At 38.9% G+C, this 18703-nt stretch overlaps 2 protein-coding genes across 2 annotated transcripts; one reads left to right on the top strand and one right to left on the bottom strand.

Moving 5' to 3' along the window:
- The first annotated feature begins 217 nt into the window (after window positions 1-217).
- LOC146612258 (programmed cell death protein 10) lies at window positions 218-11846 on the top strand. The gene is made up of 8 exons (XM_085379189.1): window positions 218-320; window positions 1799-2016; window positions 5920-5973; window positions 7457-7574; window positions 8574-8700; window positions 9576-9654; window positions 9753-9835; window positions 10994-11846. The coding sequence occupies exons 2-8, from the start codon at window positions 1927-1929 to the stop codon at window positions 11073-11075; spliced, it is 633 nt and encodes a 210-aa protein (XP_085235315.1). The 5' UTR covers window positions 218-320; window positions 1799-1926; the 3' UTR covers window positions 11076-11846.
- A 3137-nt stretch (window positions 11847-14983) lies between these two features.
- LOC146612259 (uncharacterized) lies at window positions 14984-17608 on the bottom strand. The gene is made up of 4 exons (XM_085342951.1): window positions 17007-17608; window positions 16062-16392; window positions 15785-15960; window positions 14984-15206 (listed from the first exon to the last, which is right to left on the bottom strand). Exons 1-4 carry the CDS (start codon window positions 17606-17608, stop codon window positions 14984-14986), a joined length of 1332 nt encoding a protein of 443 aa, XP_085199077.1.
- Between the last annotated feature and the right edge of the window lie 1095 nt (window positions 17609-18703).

Raw genomic sequence — 18703 nt, forward strand, 5'->3', positions numbered from 1 at the left:
CTCTCAAGTCTGGATTCCCCTGAGAATTTACCGAGTCCGAAGGAGAGAAACGCCCGTGTGATATTTTTATCATGAGAAGACAAGACTTCCGCAAAGTAACTCAAAACTCTACTACGTGTACAATGTAACTATTTAAATGACGTCAGAGTCGCTTAATTTATCCGCTCTTTGATTGGACGGTGTGTGTTTACGTAGCAACGGGCCGGAAGATGTCGCTCGGGCCAGTCCTAAAAAACTTCCGCCTTAAGTTGTAGAGAAAACACAGCAGCTAAAAAGGCTATCGACGGCGTAACCATCCCATTTACGAAGTCAGACAAAAGGTAGATACCTGCTCACATTTTTGACACATACTGTAATGTACACATTTGTCCTAAACCAGCCGGTTGGCGTGTTTTAGGATCTCAAAAAATATAAATCCAGAAATTACCAGAGCTAGCACGGAAGCTCGGCTCTTCACTGCTAGCAGTTCGCTACCATCGATATGCTCGGCCATAGGCCTCAGGTTGATATCTTTACGGGTAGATCGCGACAAATATAATACTATACCCACCCATTTGTTGTTCTGACTCTTGATTTTAACAGTCTCAAGAAAAATAGCCAGCTCAATGTAACGTCTACTTTATATCTACTCGGTTAGCTACGTCCAGTTAGCCGAGTCTCAAATACCTGGGCTTGTATACATCCAGTAAGCTGCTTAAGTGGTTGGGTTTGCCAGCTACCATCGCGTTTGGTTGAAAAATAGTAATGTTAATCTAGTTTATGACTTTGGAAAAAAAAATCTAAACATTTGTTTTAATGTAAACGTAATGACATCGAGAGATATTTGGCTAGCCTAGCTGAATACCCCAGATGGTATTTAGGAGGCTAATGTCTGATCTACATCTCCAAACTTTTTTGTTGTTGTTAATGTTATTCCTGTCATTCCTTTTGGACTTTTACATATTTTGATATGAATCAACAGAATTATGAATGGTGTCTTGCTTCTAATAAGCTCTTCTTAATTCCGTCAACTGTCATATATTTACGTTGCTGTTTGGTCATTGAAGGTTTGCTGTCATCAGCCAGGTAACTGTGCCACTCCCCTTCTCCAGACTCACAAAAGAGCAGTGTTTGAATGGCAATGGCAGCTTTATTTATATAGAAAATTTCCTTGTACGTAAACGTGCTTAAAACAAATGATGGAAACATTAAAAACCTGCGTAGGTTTGACAGTCTCTTAAGGCAGTCAAAATGGCAAAATAAAACTTTATGGGAAAACCCAAGGTTTTGAGTCAGCGAGCAGCTTGTTCCAAAGAACAGGAGCACAGTAGCAGAAAGACCACTCGGCAAACTTGGATCTGATTTGGGAAATATTCAAAAGATCTGCACTTGATGGCCTGAGAGGTTTGATTGGGTTAACATTGAGTCAGAGATAGGGAGGGAGGCAAGCCATTGAGAGCTTTATGAACTAATAGAAAGCTTTTGAAATGACTTCAATACTGGTCAATAGTATTAACTACTAACTAATAGTAATATGGTCAATTTGGTTTTCTTTTTGTCTGAACACGATAGAAAATGCTAGTTAAACAGTATTGAGTCGGCATTGCAGAATAAATATCTGACATTAATGAATTAGACATTACAGTGCATAAATACCAAATACAAATAGAGGTTATAAGGAATGTGTCATAGTGATTTTATAAGTTATATTTATTATTTCATATGTTTGTTAGGGTGTTCAGGAGTTTTAGTTGTGTACTTTTATAAATCCAGTTTCTTCGTTTACTCTGTTTTACTGTCTCACATTTTTCTTCTTCAGGCTACTATACTCTGGAGTTTGCGTGGTTTTGAGCGTGTGTGTGTGTGACTGGTTGAGTGTATGTGTGAGTGTATGTGAGCTGCAGATTCTTCCTCACTGTTACAACCAGAGCTGCTCCTCCCTGGAGGATGACAATGGAGGAGATGAAGAATGAAGCGGAGACAAACTCCATGGTATCCATGACGCTGTACGCCGTGATGTATCCAGTTTTCAATGAGGTAAAATATCACATGCTGGGGACAAAGGCGCTGATAGCTTCCCTGCACATCCCCTCATCAGGAGATGTGCAGGGAAGCTATCAGCATTAGCATGCCTGTATGAGAAACCAGAGACCCAGTAACACATTTGAAAATATATCCATATAGCAGGTGATTATAATAATGAATCGGCATAGCAGAAACAAAGATGCATACACAGTGCTGTGAACAAGTATTTGCCCACTTCCTGTTTTTTGTTTTGTTTGTTTGTTTGTTTGTTTTTTGCATATTACATACAGTTATATGTTTTGGATCAATAAACAAATGTAGATATTGGAAAACGATAACAGAAGTAAATACAGAATGCAGTTTTAAAATGATTATTTCATTTAATAAGGGAGAAACTCAACTTTGATTAACCACATTTTTTGAAAAGCTGAGTCGAATGTCACTAGCCACACCCAGACCTGATTACTTGGCGAATCAAGAATCTCTTAAATAGAACCTGTCAGACAAAGCGAGGTAGGCTAAACGATCTCGTAAAGAAACACATCATACCAAGAGCTTAAGAAAGTCAAGAGATGAAAATGTCAGTCTGGAAAGGATTATTCACTTTGTTTGCTTTAGGACTCCAGCAAATCAAAGTGAGAACCATTATTCACAAATGGAGAAAACATGGAGCAGTGGTGAACCTTCCCAGGAGTGGGCAACCTATCAAAAATACCCCAAAAGCACATCAACGTATCCAGGAGGTCAAATAAACCCAGAACAACATTAAAAGGACTGCAGCCCTGATTTGCTTCAGTTAAGGCCATTTTTCATGATTTAACAATAAGAAAAAATGGCATATGGGAGAATTTCTAGGTATAAACCACTGTTGACCAAAAGAACACAAAGGTTTGTCTCATGTCTACCAGAGTTTTGGAAGGTTTGAGTCCCGTTGCATCAGCATTTCATAAAAGAACATCATACCAACAGTCAAACATGTCTGAGCTGCTTCAGGACCTGAATAACTTTCCGTAATTGAGGGAACCACAAATTCTGCTCCCTACCAGAAAATCTTGAAGGAGAATGTCCAGCCATCAATTCATGCACTGAAGCTCAAGCTCATAAAAACCAAACAAAAAATAAAATGAAGGTTTTGGGGTGGCATTGTCAAGACTTTAATCCTATTGAGATGCTTTGGCATGACCTTAGACAGGCTGTTCATGCTTGAAAATGGCTTACTTAAAAGAAGAAGAAAAAGGGAAAAATATAAATAAATAAAGAAGTTTTGGCCAAACCTATTAGGTTTAGGGAGCAATTACTTTTTCACATAGGACCAGATGGGTTTGGATTGTCTAATAAATAGAATCTTGGGTTATCTTCGTCTAATATAAAGAGTTGTTTGATGGTTTGAAACATAAAAACATGAGAAATATGCAAAACATACATACATACATACATACATACATACATACACACACCTTGTCATTTGTTTTAGGCTGCTAAAATGCACTTCTGTGATAACCTCAAGTATCAGAAACCAGTCTGTGTTGTTTTTATTTTTAGTCATACTTGGCAGAGGTAGTGTGGAGATATTTGGGTTATTTAAAGTCAGACAAAGAAGCAGAGCAGCATACACTGCAAACTGTTGAAAGCATAGACACACGTAATTCCATAAATAGGTTTTACCATCTGAAGCAGTGCCGTCCTTACACCATTTATTTGCATTATACATACACGTGTAATGCAAGTCTTTACCATTCATGTCATGCATTCTAAAGAAAAAACAAACCAACACAGTGATATCTTGAATGTAGCTGCCCACTTTACTGTCAACAGGGCTGCCACGATTAGTAGACTAGTCACGATTACGTCGACTATCAAAATTGTCGACGACTAATTGAATAGTCGACGCGTCGTTTGAAGCTTTGTAAGATCCTGAAAGATGCAGGAATAAGTAGTGAGATTTAAGTATGTAGGTGTGAATGTGCAAATGAATGTGAGTGCGAATGGTCGTTTGTCCCTGTGTGTTAGCCTTGCGACAGACTGGCGACCTGTCCAGGGTGTACCCCGCCTCTCGCCCTATGACAGCTGGGATAGGCTCCAGCGCCCCCCGCGACCCTGAAAAGGATAAGCGGAAGTGAATGGATGGATGGATGGATGGATTTAAGTATGTATGTAAAACAATGTTTTCCGAACGCCCACGGTCTTTCCTTACTCGGGTTAAACATGATATATAAGTCACTTAGATAACTTAAAAAAATTGTTGTTTGGCTTTTTTCAGTGTTTTATTTGTTCCTGAGTAAAACAGTTTGGCTGAGATTAAAGTTATAGCTTTCACAGAGCTGAACAAACGTCAAACAAAAAACTGATTAAACAGAAGTGTGAGATAGTAGAGAATTTACTCCAATGTCCTGTTATATTTTAGGGAGCAAAGAGCAGATGTTAAAAGTTTAATAAACTATTATCTTGTCTTTATTTTTAGTTGGCGCATACCTTAAACACTTAAAGCTGTAAGCTAATGATAGTTATATAAGAGCAGATGCATGCTGGTGCAATAAGCTGTACGTATTACATCCAATGGATGCATGATCTGAGTAGTCGACTAATCATAAAAATAATCGGTGACTAGTTGACTATCAAAATAATCATTTGTGGCAGCCCTAATTGTCAAACACTTTAATGTTGGTAAGCACAGTAGAAAATGTTGGATTTAAGCGGCTGATTAAAGTCACTAACTCTTGTTACTAGGTCCCAGGACGTAAATATTTCTCTCAGATGGCAATTTCTCATCTACACACAGTGTCCACAGAAACAGCTGAACAGCTCTTATACTTCATTAACACAGAGGTTTTATGGTTAGGTCATATATGCACATGAGCCTCACTGCTCACTTCAAAGAGACATTTCTGAACTTCTTGTACCTTCTTTTTTTTTTTCTTCATTTGTATTTATTTATTTATTTATTGTGTCAGAGCAAAAGCAAAGCATAATTGAGTGAATATGACGCGTTTAGTTTGTTCTCCTTTGTTTACATTTGAAGGTTTCTTAAGTTTTCCACGAAGAGTGTTCTTAATTTCGAATTTATTTACTTGTGGGTTTGTTTCCCAATAATGTAAAACAGTTTGAATCTATACAAAATATGTTATACTACTTTAAAAAAAAATATTTTTATTGTTTTGATACCTACTTTATTTATTTGGAATTTAGTTTTTCCACTTTGTTTGCGTTCTTTAACTTCTTTGACTTGAAGCTTTTGCCTGGTTAGAATTGACTTTATTATATACCCGTGTCGTGTATTTAAATACAGTTGTTTAAAGTTTTACAGTATATCATGTGTAACTTCAGACAGAAAATAAATAACATTTAAAGCAAAATAAACTATATCTTCATACATCAGGAGTAAAAAGGAACCTTAAAGCTAGAATGAAACGGTGGTTTAATTGATACTAATATCGACTGATATGGAAAAGATCAATGTGATCAGATTATTTTTCATATCATCCAGCACTACAGCGTGGCTGTGTTTTTACATAGAGCCCAGCATTCTGATTACACTCAGCTTAAAAGCCCAAACATATTAAATATGGTCCATATACAGAGGCTCAAAACTTCAGTCCACATCAAAGGGGCATCTAAGTGTTTTCATAAATGTATCAAAATAAAAATTGTTCTTTGTAAATGATTAAGTGATTATGTGCTCTCCTTTGATGACATGATAGATACCCACCTACAGGGAGCTGATCAAAGACATACCAAAACCAAACTTATTTCACACGTAACTACTGTTACGTTTAACGCAAGACTGTATAAACCTGACCTGACATCTTTAATCAGAATGCTTTAATTTAGGATGAAAAAAATGTGTATACATAACCTGTGATGGACGCAGCATGTCCAGATTTGGCATCAACATGTTTGCTTTCCCCCCTTTTTTAGCTGGAGAGGATCAACCTATCAGCAGCTCAGACTCTCAGAGCAGCCTTCATAAAGGTAAGACTGTGTATCAGGCAGAAGGCCCGAGACATGAAGTATTGCTCACACCTTCAAATTTTGCGTCATCTTTGGTTGTTATACCTAGGCTGCATTCCAGCTCGCGTGACACATTGCAGGTGCATCTGCTTTTTGTCTGGTGCCCTCACCAATAATGAGTTTGTTGCTTTGGCAGAATAACAAGAGGCATGTATTCTCCTTGACTGGCATGATAACTGGGTCATTGCAAAATGTGTGTCTGATGCAAACAAAGATAGGTTACAAAGATAGAAGCTGCGTAAGAGTTGGATGTAGCTTCTGTTTAACTTCTGAAGTATATTCAACCTGCATTCTTTTTAATGACCACCAGGGGGCAATCCATGTGGTTGCAAAAGGATCCACACCTATAGAAGTCTGTGGTAAAATGGTCTTTAGATTTTATTTTTTTGATGAGAGTGTGGGTTCAGTCACTCACTTTGGGTAATACGGAATAAAAAGTTAAGTCAGTTTTGTAAATTTTTATTCCAATTGTTAGATATGTGTATTATCCAGGATATGCTCATTGGCTAAGGGCAATTTCTATTGTTTTTAACTGGGAAGTAGTCAAAATCAGCTGTGTGCTTATCTGATTTATTTGTTTATTTTTGGTGAAATACAAAGTCCAGTTTTTTTCCCAGATTTTATTTCTACTACCTTTTCATGTCGCAGGATAGGTTCTTTTCCCTCGTTGTAAAATGAATTATGTTACTGCTTTCATTTGTCTGTATTTTTCCTTTTGTTTGTTAGAAATGGAGCTGGCCAGAGATGTGGGGAAAAAACTCTTAGCACTCTTACCTTTATTATCAGTTATGCATTAGGTTTTTTTTATGTTCCTTAAACTTGAGCACCTCAGTTTTCATACTTAGTGTTTAAATGAATTAACTCAGCAGGTATTAATAGAACATGAGAGGCACTGATATTCACACTCGTGCTGTGATTTGGACACCAGCCTGCAGTGATCAGAAGAGGTTTTTGTTAATAACAGAGCAACCTTCTGATTGCACTGGGATAATAGAAGCACAGTGGCACAGGCATAGATTGCTTCTATACCACTCCAGATGCCAGTTGTGTTAAGTGTGTGTGTGTGTGTGTGTGTGTGTGTGTGTGTGCGCGCGCAAATGAAATATTAATAGAGTTGAAGCGGCTTTATCATTATACAAACCAAAGGGACATTTGATCCCTTTACAGCTGTTTTACTTTGGCATTTGTGGGGCTTTTGTTCACTTGTCTCTCTGATTAGGCTCTCTGCTGCCCTCGCTGCTTCCTACCTTGTTGAATTATTCAGGTGGAGAGCTTTTGTACATTCATCTGAGCGCGTCACAGGGGACACCTGACTTTCAATACATTTCTGACTCTGTCCTATGCGCCTTCGGCTAAGCCCCCCTGGTGCTTTTATTGGAGAAGACAAACCGAGCGCCTTGTTTGTCTTGCTCACCTCACATGTATGACTCTCCTCTTCTGTCAGGCGGAGAGGGAGAACCCCGGCCTGACTCAGGACATCATAATGAAGATCTTGGAGAAAAAAAACATCCAAATCAACTTCACTGAATCCCTACTGCGCATGGCAGCTGATGATGTGGAAGGTGGGTAGAGAGACAGCATTTTCACACTGAAATGTTCTTGACTTCACCTTGTAAATGTGTTATATTCTCAGGAAGGCTTGTGTTGTCACATTATATGTTGACTCGCAAAGATACATTCATGTGTCCTCTAATCTTGCCAAAGCAAACTGTATTTGCAGTACTGACAGTGTGTCTAATGATTCAGAGAAACTTGATTGTTACGCATGCACCAGGACACGTCTAATAGTTAATTGGTTTAACACTGAACATCTGTTCTGTTCTTTATTAAAGCAAATGGATATCCCAAACATTGTTTATGGGAAAATGCGTGTACTCTGCAGGAAACACCTGAGGGTTGAAACATAGTCAGCTGAGTTTCTAGTTAGAAAGTTAAAACTAGAATTGATACTTCTGTATTTAGGGCAGCTGCTTGCTGTTTGTTGTTTACATACAGTCAAATAAAATACACCAAATAAAACTGGATTCCAGATATTTGATTTGCCAAGGACACAATACTTGGTCAGGATTTGATTTCCCTTTGTTTTCTTTTCTTTTCTTTCCTTCCTTCCTTCCTTCCTTCCTTCCTTCCATGTCCAATTCTAAAGTGTTTTGATTTGGCAGCTTATGAAAAACATAATTCATCTACACACACATTTACACACACACACACACAAAACAGCTTGATTTTGCAGTTGATAATAAGACACCTTTATGTAATTCAAAATCTGCAGAGAGCCATGAATTAGTTTTTCTCTCTGGTTCACACAGATTTTTATGAGATGTTTCTAAGATGCTGTGCTGCTTAATGGTATTTTCATGCATCTAATTGTGCTAATGTCAGTGCAAGTACAGGCTTGTGTTGTTTTTCGATACAGCCTCACTTTAGATGCTATGTTAAGATGCTCTGTTAGATGTTGTAAATCATCTAGTCTTTGTGGGTGTGCTAAACATCTTTTTTTTTTTTGTGTGTGTGTGTGTGTGTTTCGTTTTTTTGTTTTGTTTTGTTCATCTCCCCTGCAGAGTTCATGATTGACCGACCTGAGCAGGAGTTCCAGGACCTAAATGAGAAGGCCAGAGCTCTTAAACACATCCTCAGCAAAATCCCAGATGAGATCAATGACAGAGTACGCTTCCTACAAACTATCAAGTGAGTGCGAATGCACACACACGCTCCAGGGTTTCCACCAGATTACAAATGAAAGCGGATATTGCACATATGCATTCTGTCTCGCCACACAATTAGAAATGGGCACCATAGTATTTGCATACTACTATGATGCAGGTGTTTGTGGTTGAAATTTTCACTTTCTCTTCCTTATAAGATGCGTGACTCTTTATCTATATATTTAATAACTATTTCAAGAATCATACATTGAAATTTGCTGAGTTGAGATCTATTTTTTTTGTTATAACTGTTAATTTATAACAATGCAGTGCTGGATTTTTTTTCTATGCTCTAATAAATGTTATAGGGAGATTGTTCAAAGATGGATAAAAACTGGTAAATATGCTCTTTTATGCTTGCATTCTTCTTAAGGCCCATTAGCTGTTTTCCATCACATCTTCCAAATGGACACCTTACACTTTTCCTGTGGCCCTTTTGTTTGAAATTGTGTAGTAAAACATCTGGAAAATACTGCTAAATTGGACGATTTTGTTTTGAAAATTCTACAACAATCATTGAAGACCTTTGGAGAAATATTGAGCAAAATGTTCAAACATTTTTCATAGTGCATGATTCCAGTTTCCTAAAAAATATTATTGATTTAACACAATTCAGTAGGCTATATACTGAGTTTGCATAAATTCAGTATTGCTAGTATCTATCTGATACCAATACCTGCGTTGGTATCGATACTGTCGATATTTAGATCCATCCAACAAGCTCTAGCAGACATCTCTAATAGATGTTCGAGATATATCGGGGGAAGGGGTTGAGGTAGTGCTTGATTCCGATTTTATCCTTTAGCTTCTTGGTTGAATTTGTGTTTGAAAAAAAAAATGTTTCATTTTACTTCACAGAGACATTGCCAGCGCCATAAAAGAGCTCCTGGACACAGTCAACAATGTCATTAAAAAATATCAGTACCAGAATCGCAGAGTGAGTAATGAATACGCTACAATTACTACTACTTGAATTATTTCACATTTTCCCCTCATTTCAAATGGATGTTTTTGCTTTATTTTCTGCTCGGCAAGGCCCTGGAACACCAGAAAAAGGAGTTTGTGAAATACTCCAAAAGTTTCAGTGACACCCTCAAAACATACTTCAAAGATGGAAAGTAAGTATGGCACCACGTGTTATGCCTCAGCTAATCAGTACCCTGTTTTAAAGACAGATTCTATTGAATCTTGAATTGCATTAAAACATAAAAAAGAGTTGGTAAGCTCTGTGTGCCTGTCATATAATGTGTGTCTCTGTTAAACATGTGCAAATGTATTTTCTAAAACTGCCTGGTCGTTGTTGCATATAGTGTGCATAAAGATATTTCACAGTAAAAGTTCAAGAAAGCAGTGGTTTCTAAAAACAGAGGAAACGGGTCCAGAAATTGTTGAATAATAAAGCATAATTTAAGATTTGTCAACGTAGAAGATTTGATGATCAACTGTATCAGTGGCTGAGCTAAGATCCAGCAAAACAAGACATCAACAGTCACCCGTATCTACAGCTATCAGAATTTGAGACTTTAAGGAGCTGTTTCTGTGGACTGTAACATCCTGAAACCAAAGTTATCTGGAATATCGGGCTTCTCTAACACCTTGTCTCAGCAAATTTTTCAAATATTTTAGCAATGAAAGGAAGTTTTAAAGAGGTCTATAACTTGTGTGTATTGCTGTTTGGATAACCCCCTGTTTAAAGCACTTGGGGGGACAGTCTTGCATCAAAGAGCAATTTATGAGTGTGACCACAGAAACCCCAACAGAGTCAAAAACTTGGGGTTTTATGGTTGTGGGTAAGTGGTTGTGGGTAAGTTGAGGATTTTATTTCAGATATAGCCACTATAGAAATTGGGTGAAAAGATTCCATATTTTGGGATGTGGGAGATTGCAATTGAAGCGGCAAAATGTTAACGTTACTGCAGTCCTTATTTGAGAAAACTGGTGTTCGTGGTTTTGTAGGAGGAACTAGCTCATAGTTGGTTATCATCAGATTGATAATAACTAATGCAAAGTGTTCCAAGGTATGACTTTTGTCCGTGTGCAAACAAAGTGTCATCCTGTTTTGTGTCAACTGTGGATAAAGTTGTTAGAGAGGGTCACAGGAGCATCCATGCTTGCAGGACTTCTACTCCTATTGTTTAGATTTGAATATCCTTAACCAATTAGATAAGGGAAGGCAGCTTTTCCACTCTTGTTCTAAAGTTGTTGTTCACTCTGTTGTACTGTGTATGATGTTCTCCAGTGAGTTTTCACAAGCTATCATTTTTCTTTGTTCCCAGGGCAATAAATGTCTTCATCAGCGCAAACCGGCTCATCCACCAAACCAACCTCATACTGCAGACCTTCAAAACCGTGGCCTAGCCCCACACCTCACCCCGACCCCACCCAAGAGACCACAGAGCCCCCTTCTCATTGTCCCTTGGGGAACAACTGCTAAAATGGCAGAGGCTTGAAGAGCACCTCACCCATATATGTAAATTAGAGTTGATTTTTTAGGGTTGGGGTCGATGTCATTGGAGTCGAGATTCTAGATTCCAGTTCAAGAGACTGAAAAGTGCCATTTGTTTTTTTTCAATGACGATTTTCCAGTCTTGAAGTGGAACTGAACAGGGGCCCAAAGTCTTGGTTAATTGATTTTATTTGGACAGTTTTAATTTATAACCCAAAACTTGTTTGGGAGGTGGTGAGGCGAGGTGTTCATTAAAGACTAATTGCCATTTTTCTAATATATTCATGTTGATCATTTTACTTTTAGCTTTTCAGTCATGGCTACACATCTGAGACTACATCCAGTAGGGATTGTTCTCAGTAGTCTATACCAGTTTTCTCTTCTCGCCTCCTATTTGTGTCATTTTTGCCACGGGCTGTATGGATTGACAGAAGCACCTGGCTGCAGGTCAAACAGTTGCGAGGAGAGGAAGCAGAGTTGGACATTTGAGAGGCAGATTTCGTTTCTCTTTATTATCAGAAGAAAGAAAGCCAAAAGACTTCCAGCACAGTGTGCGCCTTACCAAGTCCTGTAACATTCCCTCCTCTCAAGAGTGTAATGAAGTGGAGCCAGTCCCTGCTGTTGAGGGATGTAGAGAGAAAAGAGTTCTGTATTTAACTGGTTGCAAATGTTCAATAAATAGTTTCCAAATGATGATGCTTTTTTTATCTGTGTCCGTGTCCAGTGTGTGTGGGGTCAACTTTTCTGTGTGAGTGGGAGAGGATTTGCTTTGCAGTGGCATGGCCTGAAAAATAGATGTGTGGTCACATTGTTTTATTCAAAAAAGGATTTTACCATTTCAGAACAATGATACTTTGATAACGCTGCCAAATGGTCAGTTTGAAAATGGTTGCAGCTTTCTGTGGCTCTGTTTGTTTTCTTTTTTCCCCACTTGTCAAAACAGGTTTGCCGACATTTCTTTAAGTAGCCTTGAGCCGTTGCTGGAAGAAGATACGAGGGATCGGATTTCTATTAATCTCCTTACTTTCTCAAAAACATTGAACCTATCAGATCAGGGGTGGGGAACTCCAGGCCTCAAGGGCCGGTGTCCTGCAGGTTTTAGATCTCACCCTGGGTCAACACACCTGAATCACATGATCAGTTCGTTACCAGGCCCCTGGAGAACTACAAGACATGTTGAGGAGGTCATTTAGCCATTTGAATCAGCTGTGTTGGATCAAGGACACATCTAAAACCTGCAGGACACCGGCTCTCAAGGCCTGGAGCTAATACTAGAATATCTTTTTTAAATGTTGGTGAATAGAAATATAAAAAGACATGAAATGTGAATACAGGTAAATTATTATTATTTTTTTTTAATGTCATCCACCCACAACTGTTAAAAAAAGCTGTTAAACCCCTCAAAAACCAAACCTCCACATACATTTTTAAAACTGTCCTCTGAATACAAAGAAAATGGCATGCTATGCCACACCGATGGCTTTCGAAAAGAATGAATCGCAATTATCTTTTGTCTTTGTTATACACACTTAAACATTAAATATTACTGGTGGAAAACAAAAGTAATCATTTAGCTTAAATACCTCCAAACCTCAAATAATCATTTGCAGTAGTTACAGAGGAGACTTGTACAACCAGAGGAATACATTCATTCATCAATTCATCCATTCTTCCCTTATGCTAGAAAATTAACCTTTTACAATGCACCTGATTTGCTCACAAAAACAAAGAGAAAAAAGAAAAACAAAGATTTTATTTTGCTGGTTACAGCAAAATGAATGATCACAGTTTGTTTGATTAAAAAAAATAGATATATAAATCATTTTTAAAAATACGCAATAGCAGCAACTCATTGCATTTAGGCACATGGACATTGGTCGTGTCCAAATTCATGGGCTGCATCCTCCTGAGGACCCGGCCTTTGCGGTCTACGTGGGCCGGGTCCTCAGAAGGTCGGGTAGGCCGGAAGTAAACGGCCGTGAAATTGGACGGTCTAGCCTTCAGATTAGCGTCGCCGCTGTCTCGGTGGAGTTTAATAAACTCAGCCGTCTGCTCCTTGCTATCTAAAATATAACAGGACACTGGCGTAAATTCTCGACTGGCTCATACTTATGTTTAATCAGTTTTCTGTTTGACGTTTAGTCAGCTGTGTAAAAACCAAGGAGGAGGGGGATTAATAAAGTTTTATTTTATCTAATCTAATCTAATAACTTTAATCTCAGCCAAACCGATTTACTCACGAACAAACAAAACACTGAAAAAAGCCCAACAATAACATTTTTAGGTTGTCTAAGTGACATATATTACGTTTAACCCGAGCAGCGAAAGTCCGCGGTGATCTGAAAATGATGTGCCGGGAGTTGTGCCGTTCTCGGCCGCATCAGTAACCCTCGAGCTCCCGGCTAGCTGTCGAGCTGGTGGGTAGCAGAAGCCTCCGAAAACGTCGAAGCACTTTTGCAAATATGCGATATCTTGATAAACCGAGCAGATATTTGATGTTTACACAACTACTTTCTCGCCTGAAAATATGTTAAAAGGTTATTTTGTGACCCAGAAAGATTAGTATGAGTAATTTTAAAACTTAGTAGCGGCCGCCATTGTTGGAAACTGGAGTTTGGCTGGGCCGCGCTATGAATTCTGGGATATGGTAGGCCACGAAGGACACACCCAACCCATCCTTCAAATTCGGGGAAAAGGAGGACGCATTTGTCGGCTACATTCGGAGGAGTCTACGAATTTGGACAGCCTTCGGCGCGTCGCTGTCTACAAATGCGGCCTCAGGAGGATGCAGCCCATGAATTTGGACACGACCATGGTCAAGACAACTCCCTGAAGTCAAAACAGTATTTGAATGGTGAACAAAGGTGTTTTTAGTGAACGTGTCATGGTTGTTGGTGCCAATCTGGCTGTTCTGAGTATTTCACAAAATGCTTATTTACTTTTCTCACACAACCGTCTCTAGTTATTGAATGTAAATTATGTAATGAATGTAAAGGCTGGAATGCGAGTACGGGTCTAAGATATCATTTTCAAACTGTGATGGTTCATACCAATAACAGCATGAGCCTTTCATTTTGGGGAAAACTGGGTCAAGGTCACAACAAATGATAAAATATATAAGAATTTTATATTACCAACATTATCCTTAGACCTTAGGAGGAAGGGCCTCGTCTTTCAAGACCTTGTATTTACATGTTGACTTTACTCTCAAAATAGTATTTAAACTTTATTCCCTAAGCTCTTTCTATCTAACACATTACAGAGACACTTGGTGTTATTGTCTTGCCAAAGAATACTTGGCATATTGTGGTGACTCGATAGGGATCAAACCACCAACCTTACAATTAATAGGTGACCTGCTCTACCTCCTGAGCTACAGCCACCCCAGATAAAAATGCTTTCCCCATCTCTGATTCTTCCAACCTGACAACTGGGCAAATTCTATGGGACGTTATATTGTGGATTTAGTAAATGTTTCTACTCTCTTCAGGTGGCATAGGCAGGACAGTTAAAATATTTGCAGTTCTTCAAGTCAACAGTTTTATATTAAGGACTATTTAAATGGTCACACTCATATCACACAGCATTGGAACCAATGTGTTCTTCAAAACGCTTGTAGTTATTCAAGGTAGGCAATTAAGCCATATTCAGGTAAGTGTAGGGATTTTACTGGCACTTGGTGCAAAATAAGCAAACTATTCAGAAAACAATGACACAATGAATTCACAAATGCCCCTGATTCAAAGATGCACATTCACGATCTGATTCACTGTGTTTAACAAGTGTCCATCGTAGTGCCTGTACATCTTATCCATTAGTTCTATGTCAAGTTCAACATCCCCACCCTCTTCAACACCTTGTCCACGTTGGGAATGAGTTTTTCCTGAAAGTCCCACAGTCGTTTATCCACATTAAGTTGCTCCAGGGTTAATGATCCCTGTAGAGCCACACGGACATGAATGATCCGACAAACATCTAGTGGAACCTTGTAGCGTTCTCCAAAATTCTTGATCACTTCATGGACTGAAGTCCACTCCACCATTCTGTGACACAAAACACAAGACAGTTAACTGCTAGGAGTTAAGGGTACACCGATTACTGAAGATCCTGCTCTTTAGGAGTGCCCTGAAGGTTCTTTGAAAGTTTCACAAATCAGTCTTGGGGGACCCTTAGTGAATGTTCCCTGGGTTTTCTGGCAATACCTTAAGGGATGATCTCTGAAAAATTGGCAAAAATAACCCTCAGGTTGTTCGGACATTCTCTAAACTGTGACCTTTAGGAAACCCGTAGGGAGCCTTCCCTCAAGGTTTCTGTTTCCTGGGTTCATGTTTACATTTTGTGTTAGTTCTGTATGAGCAATATGACATATTTCAAATCTGAAAGTTCAAATGTTAATCAAATTAGATAGGAACAAAATAAGAACTTTTGTTAAATGTGTTTTGTACCTGGGACTGTCATTCCAACCAGTTTTGATGTTTCTCATATCTCATATCATGGTTTATCAAGTTCAATAACTAAGGTACTTATTTTTTTTTTAACTTGCAGTCAAATGTATAATTAAGTAAACCGAAGAACTGTATCCTAAATAGAGTAAATCTTCCGTCTGACAAATTCAGCTTACCTTGGCCGAACTATCATCTTGCGTGGATGGTATATGTTTCTGGCGGGGTCCTCCCTGTAGATGTGCTCCAGAATATTAATTCCTGGCACCCCGTTCCACTGAGGCAGGTGAAACCGTCCGCTTGGCTCAAAGTGTTTCTTTGGGAAAATATGATTCTCAATAAGGAACACCCCTGCCTTCAAATTAGATAAAAACAAGTCAAATACAACTTCTTATTGTATGGGATACTGAATTTTTGATGAACTGTATTTTCAAATTTATTACAAGAACAGCCTACATTTGGATGCTGATTTCGGAGCGTGTTCATCAAAGACATCAGGTCATCGTGCTGGTATGGCATTATAATCTCATCAATGTCATTCAACAGGACATAGCGAGAACGCTCCATTGATCTGTAAATGCACTCATTAAGTGTGGTCAGTTGGCCATAGTAATGCAAATCCCCTCCATGCTCTGAGTGAAGCCAGCCACGAGATGGATTCAGATGCTTGTCAATGGGCCAAGGAACCATTTCCACAAAGCCCTCCTGGCTATAACTCTGCAACAGGCGATTGAGCTCTGGACCACAGCTGGTGTTATAGATCACCACTCTGTTCACACCCAGCAACCTGGGACAAAATAAGGCAAATTGGTTCATCGTTGTCAGCAAACAAAACAGATTACTAAAAACAATTGTGGTTTATATAGCAAACAGTTGGTCATTTTTCTATCCTTAGTATAATATTTATACTGTGTTATACTATTTATACTGTATTAGCCTGTACCTGTCACAATAGCTTGCAGCTATGTGACTGATAAAATACACAGACAAAAAATAATATTATAATCATTAAGAGTAGACTGTGGTGTTTCTCAAGTAGGAGGGACACTGTCTATTCCTAACTGGTTCTGAACAGCTGGAAATCCACAGTTTACAGGGCTAAAAATCCATTTTCCTACAGTGTCTGAAAAGACGTACAGCTCCTGCAGAATTTTAAACCGTGCTCCCATAAATATTTAGTGCCAAGTGATAGACTTCTGAGGGGCAAGACACTGTCCAACAGTTGTGTCTGTTACTCCAGAAGCAACAGGAGTAACAGACACAACTGTGCAATGTGATACAATCCAGACACTGCATTGAAGAGGAGCCTTTGCAGAGCTTGTTAGGTTTCATTCTGTGTCAGGACCAGCTGCTGTTGCACATTTTTGACTTTGTAGCTTGTGGTGGTGTTGCAGTACTCACTTGTACATCTCCAGAGTCTGTGCAAACTGAAGCACATTGTTGTAGTCACCAAAGAGGTTAGAGATGCAGACTGTGAAGTCAAACTGCATGTTTTCTTCCTTCTGTCCAATTGTGTCTTTGTTTCTTATTGGGAGCCATTGATCAGTAGATGGACTCTCTTTGTCTGGTGTAGTCAAGAGAGTGACATGTGTCGCATTGCAATTCTGAGGAATCTGACACATGACATCCGTAGTGACAAAGGGAAAACCAAAGTTATCTGGATGCTGTAAAATTGTTGCTGGAGTGGTTTTACTCAAATAACCAGTACAGCAGAAAAAGCAGTGAAGGGGTTGGATGGAGTCTCTCCTAAATATGCCAATGATGCGTATATCAAAATCCTTCACTCTTTGGTCCATGTAGGCTGACACCAGTAAGTGCTTGGTATTGTTAAGCGGCGTGATGGTCTGCTCGGATATCCTCATGGAGCAAGCACTTGGCGGCCCAGATGGTTTTGGGATTGAGTTGTATGTGCTGGGCGTTTTCACAGTGAAGACCAAAAAGAGGAAGAGTGTAGTGATGAAGATGAGAACCAACTTCCTTTTAAAATGCTTTAACAGCTCCATCCAGGCAGTGGAGATGAAACCAGTTCCCAACCTGTACCAGAACACAGAATTGTGGTTAGTTTCAAAACTAGCAAAATTTGAACTCTGATGAAAAACCTTTAAATCTTAAAATCTTAAAAGAAAAAAAAATAATCTAGAACTACCAAATGTTCACATTACTTCAACCCAGTGTCTTCTTGCTGCGTAGTCTCAGATTACACAAACAAGGAACAACAATTAAAAATATCAATTTATTACAAAGGTTAGACCTAATGATGTTCTCTGGCCAGTGGCTTTTGCTTGGACCCTTTGAAGTATAGAAAAGAGTGTGCTGTCCTTCAGGGACTACTGTGATAAGCTGATAAAGACAATTAAGAGATAGGATAACTGGGGTGAGATCTAGCCTTAATCTGCCTTGGTAGATATTAATGAAGGACACTATCTATGGAAATTTTGGATAGTCATAGCTGGACATCCACAGATGTAATAGATACACTTAAGAGTTCCCATTATAGATATCACTCACTACACCATGGACAATGCCACACACAAAGAGGAAACCTAATTCTTATTGACATACTTTATTTCACTAGCTGGGCCAACATCCTCACTTTAAGTTTGACAGCGTTTTAGTAGGTAAAAGTGAATGCTTTGACATGAATTGAGCTGCAGTTTGTGGAAGGCCTCAAAGGGGACTGGTGATGGCTCCCAGGTACTATATAGAAGTGAAGAAGGAGGGAGGGTGGGGCACGAAAACGAGAATGATCGGCTTGCAGAACTGGGGGAACCTATTTAGATGACAGCTGGAAGGAGCGGGTTTGGAGATGTGGTCCTGCTCCTGAAATTCCGATACATAATCTCCAATGCTAAATCTGGAATACTAAATGGTTAAAGAACATTGTTATGCAATAACTGCAAGTTTCCCCTTGAACAGCTGCTACCAAGAAAAGAAGCCTCCTCTGTGTAGCCTGAAAGGTGAAGAGCAAATAAAATCTTTTGTAAAATTCGCATCTGCTTGTTTTGTTTAATTGCTTTCTTCCTAATGGAAACTGAAGGAGAACCTTCCTTTGTTGCAAAGAGGATATCATCACTGTAAATCACACAAGCTTTATAAGA

The sequence above is a fragment of the Diplotaxodon limnothrissa genome, linkage group LG19, assembly GCF_057381915.1.
Source record: "Diplotaxodon limnothrissa isolate DT_005_m linkage group LG19, D_limnothrissa_male_GT1.1, whole genome shotgun sequence".
In the NCBI taxonomy this organism is placed as follows: Eukaryota; Metazoa; Chordata; class Actinopteri; order Cichliformes; family Cichlidae; genus Diplotaxodon; species Diplotaxodon limnothrissa.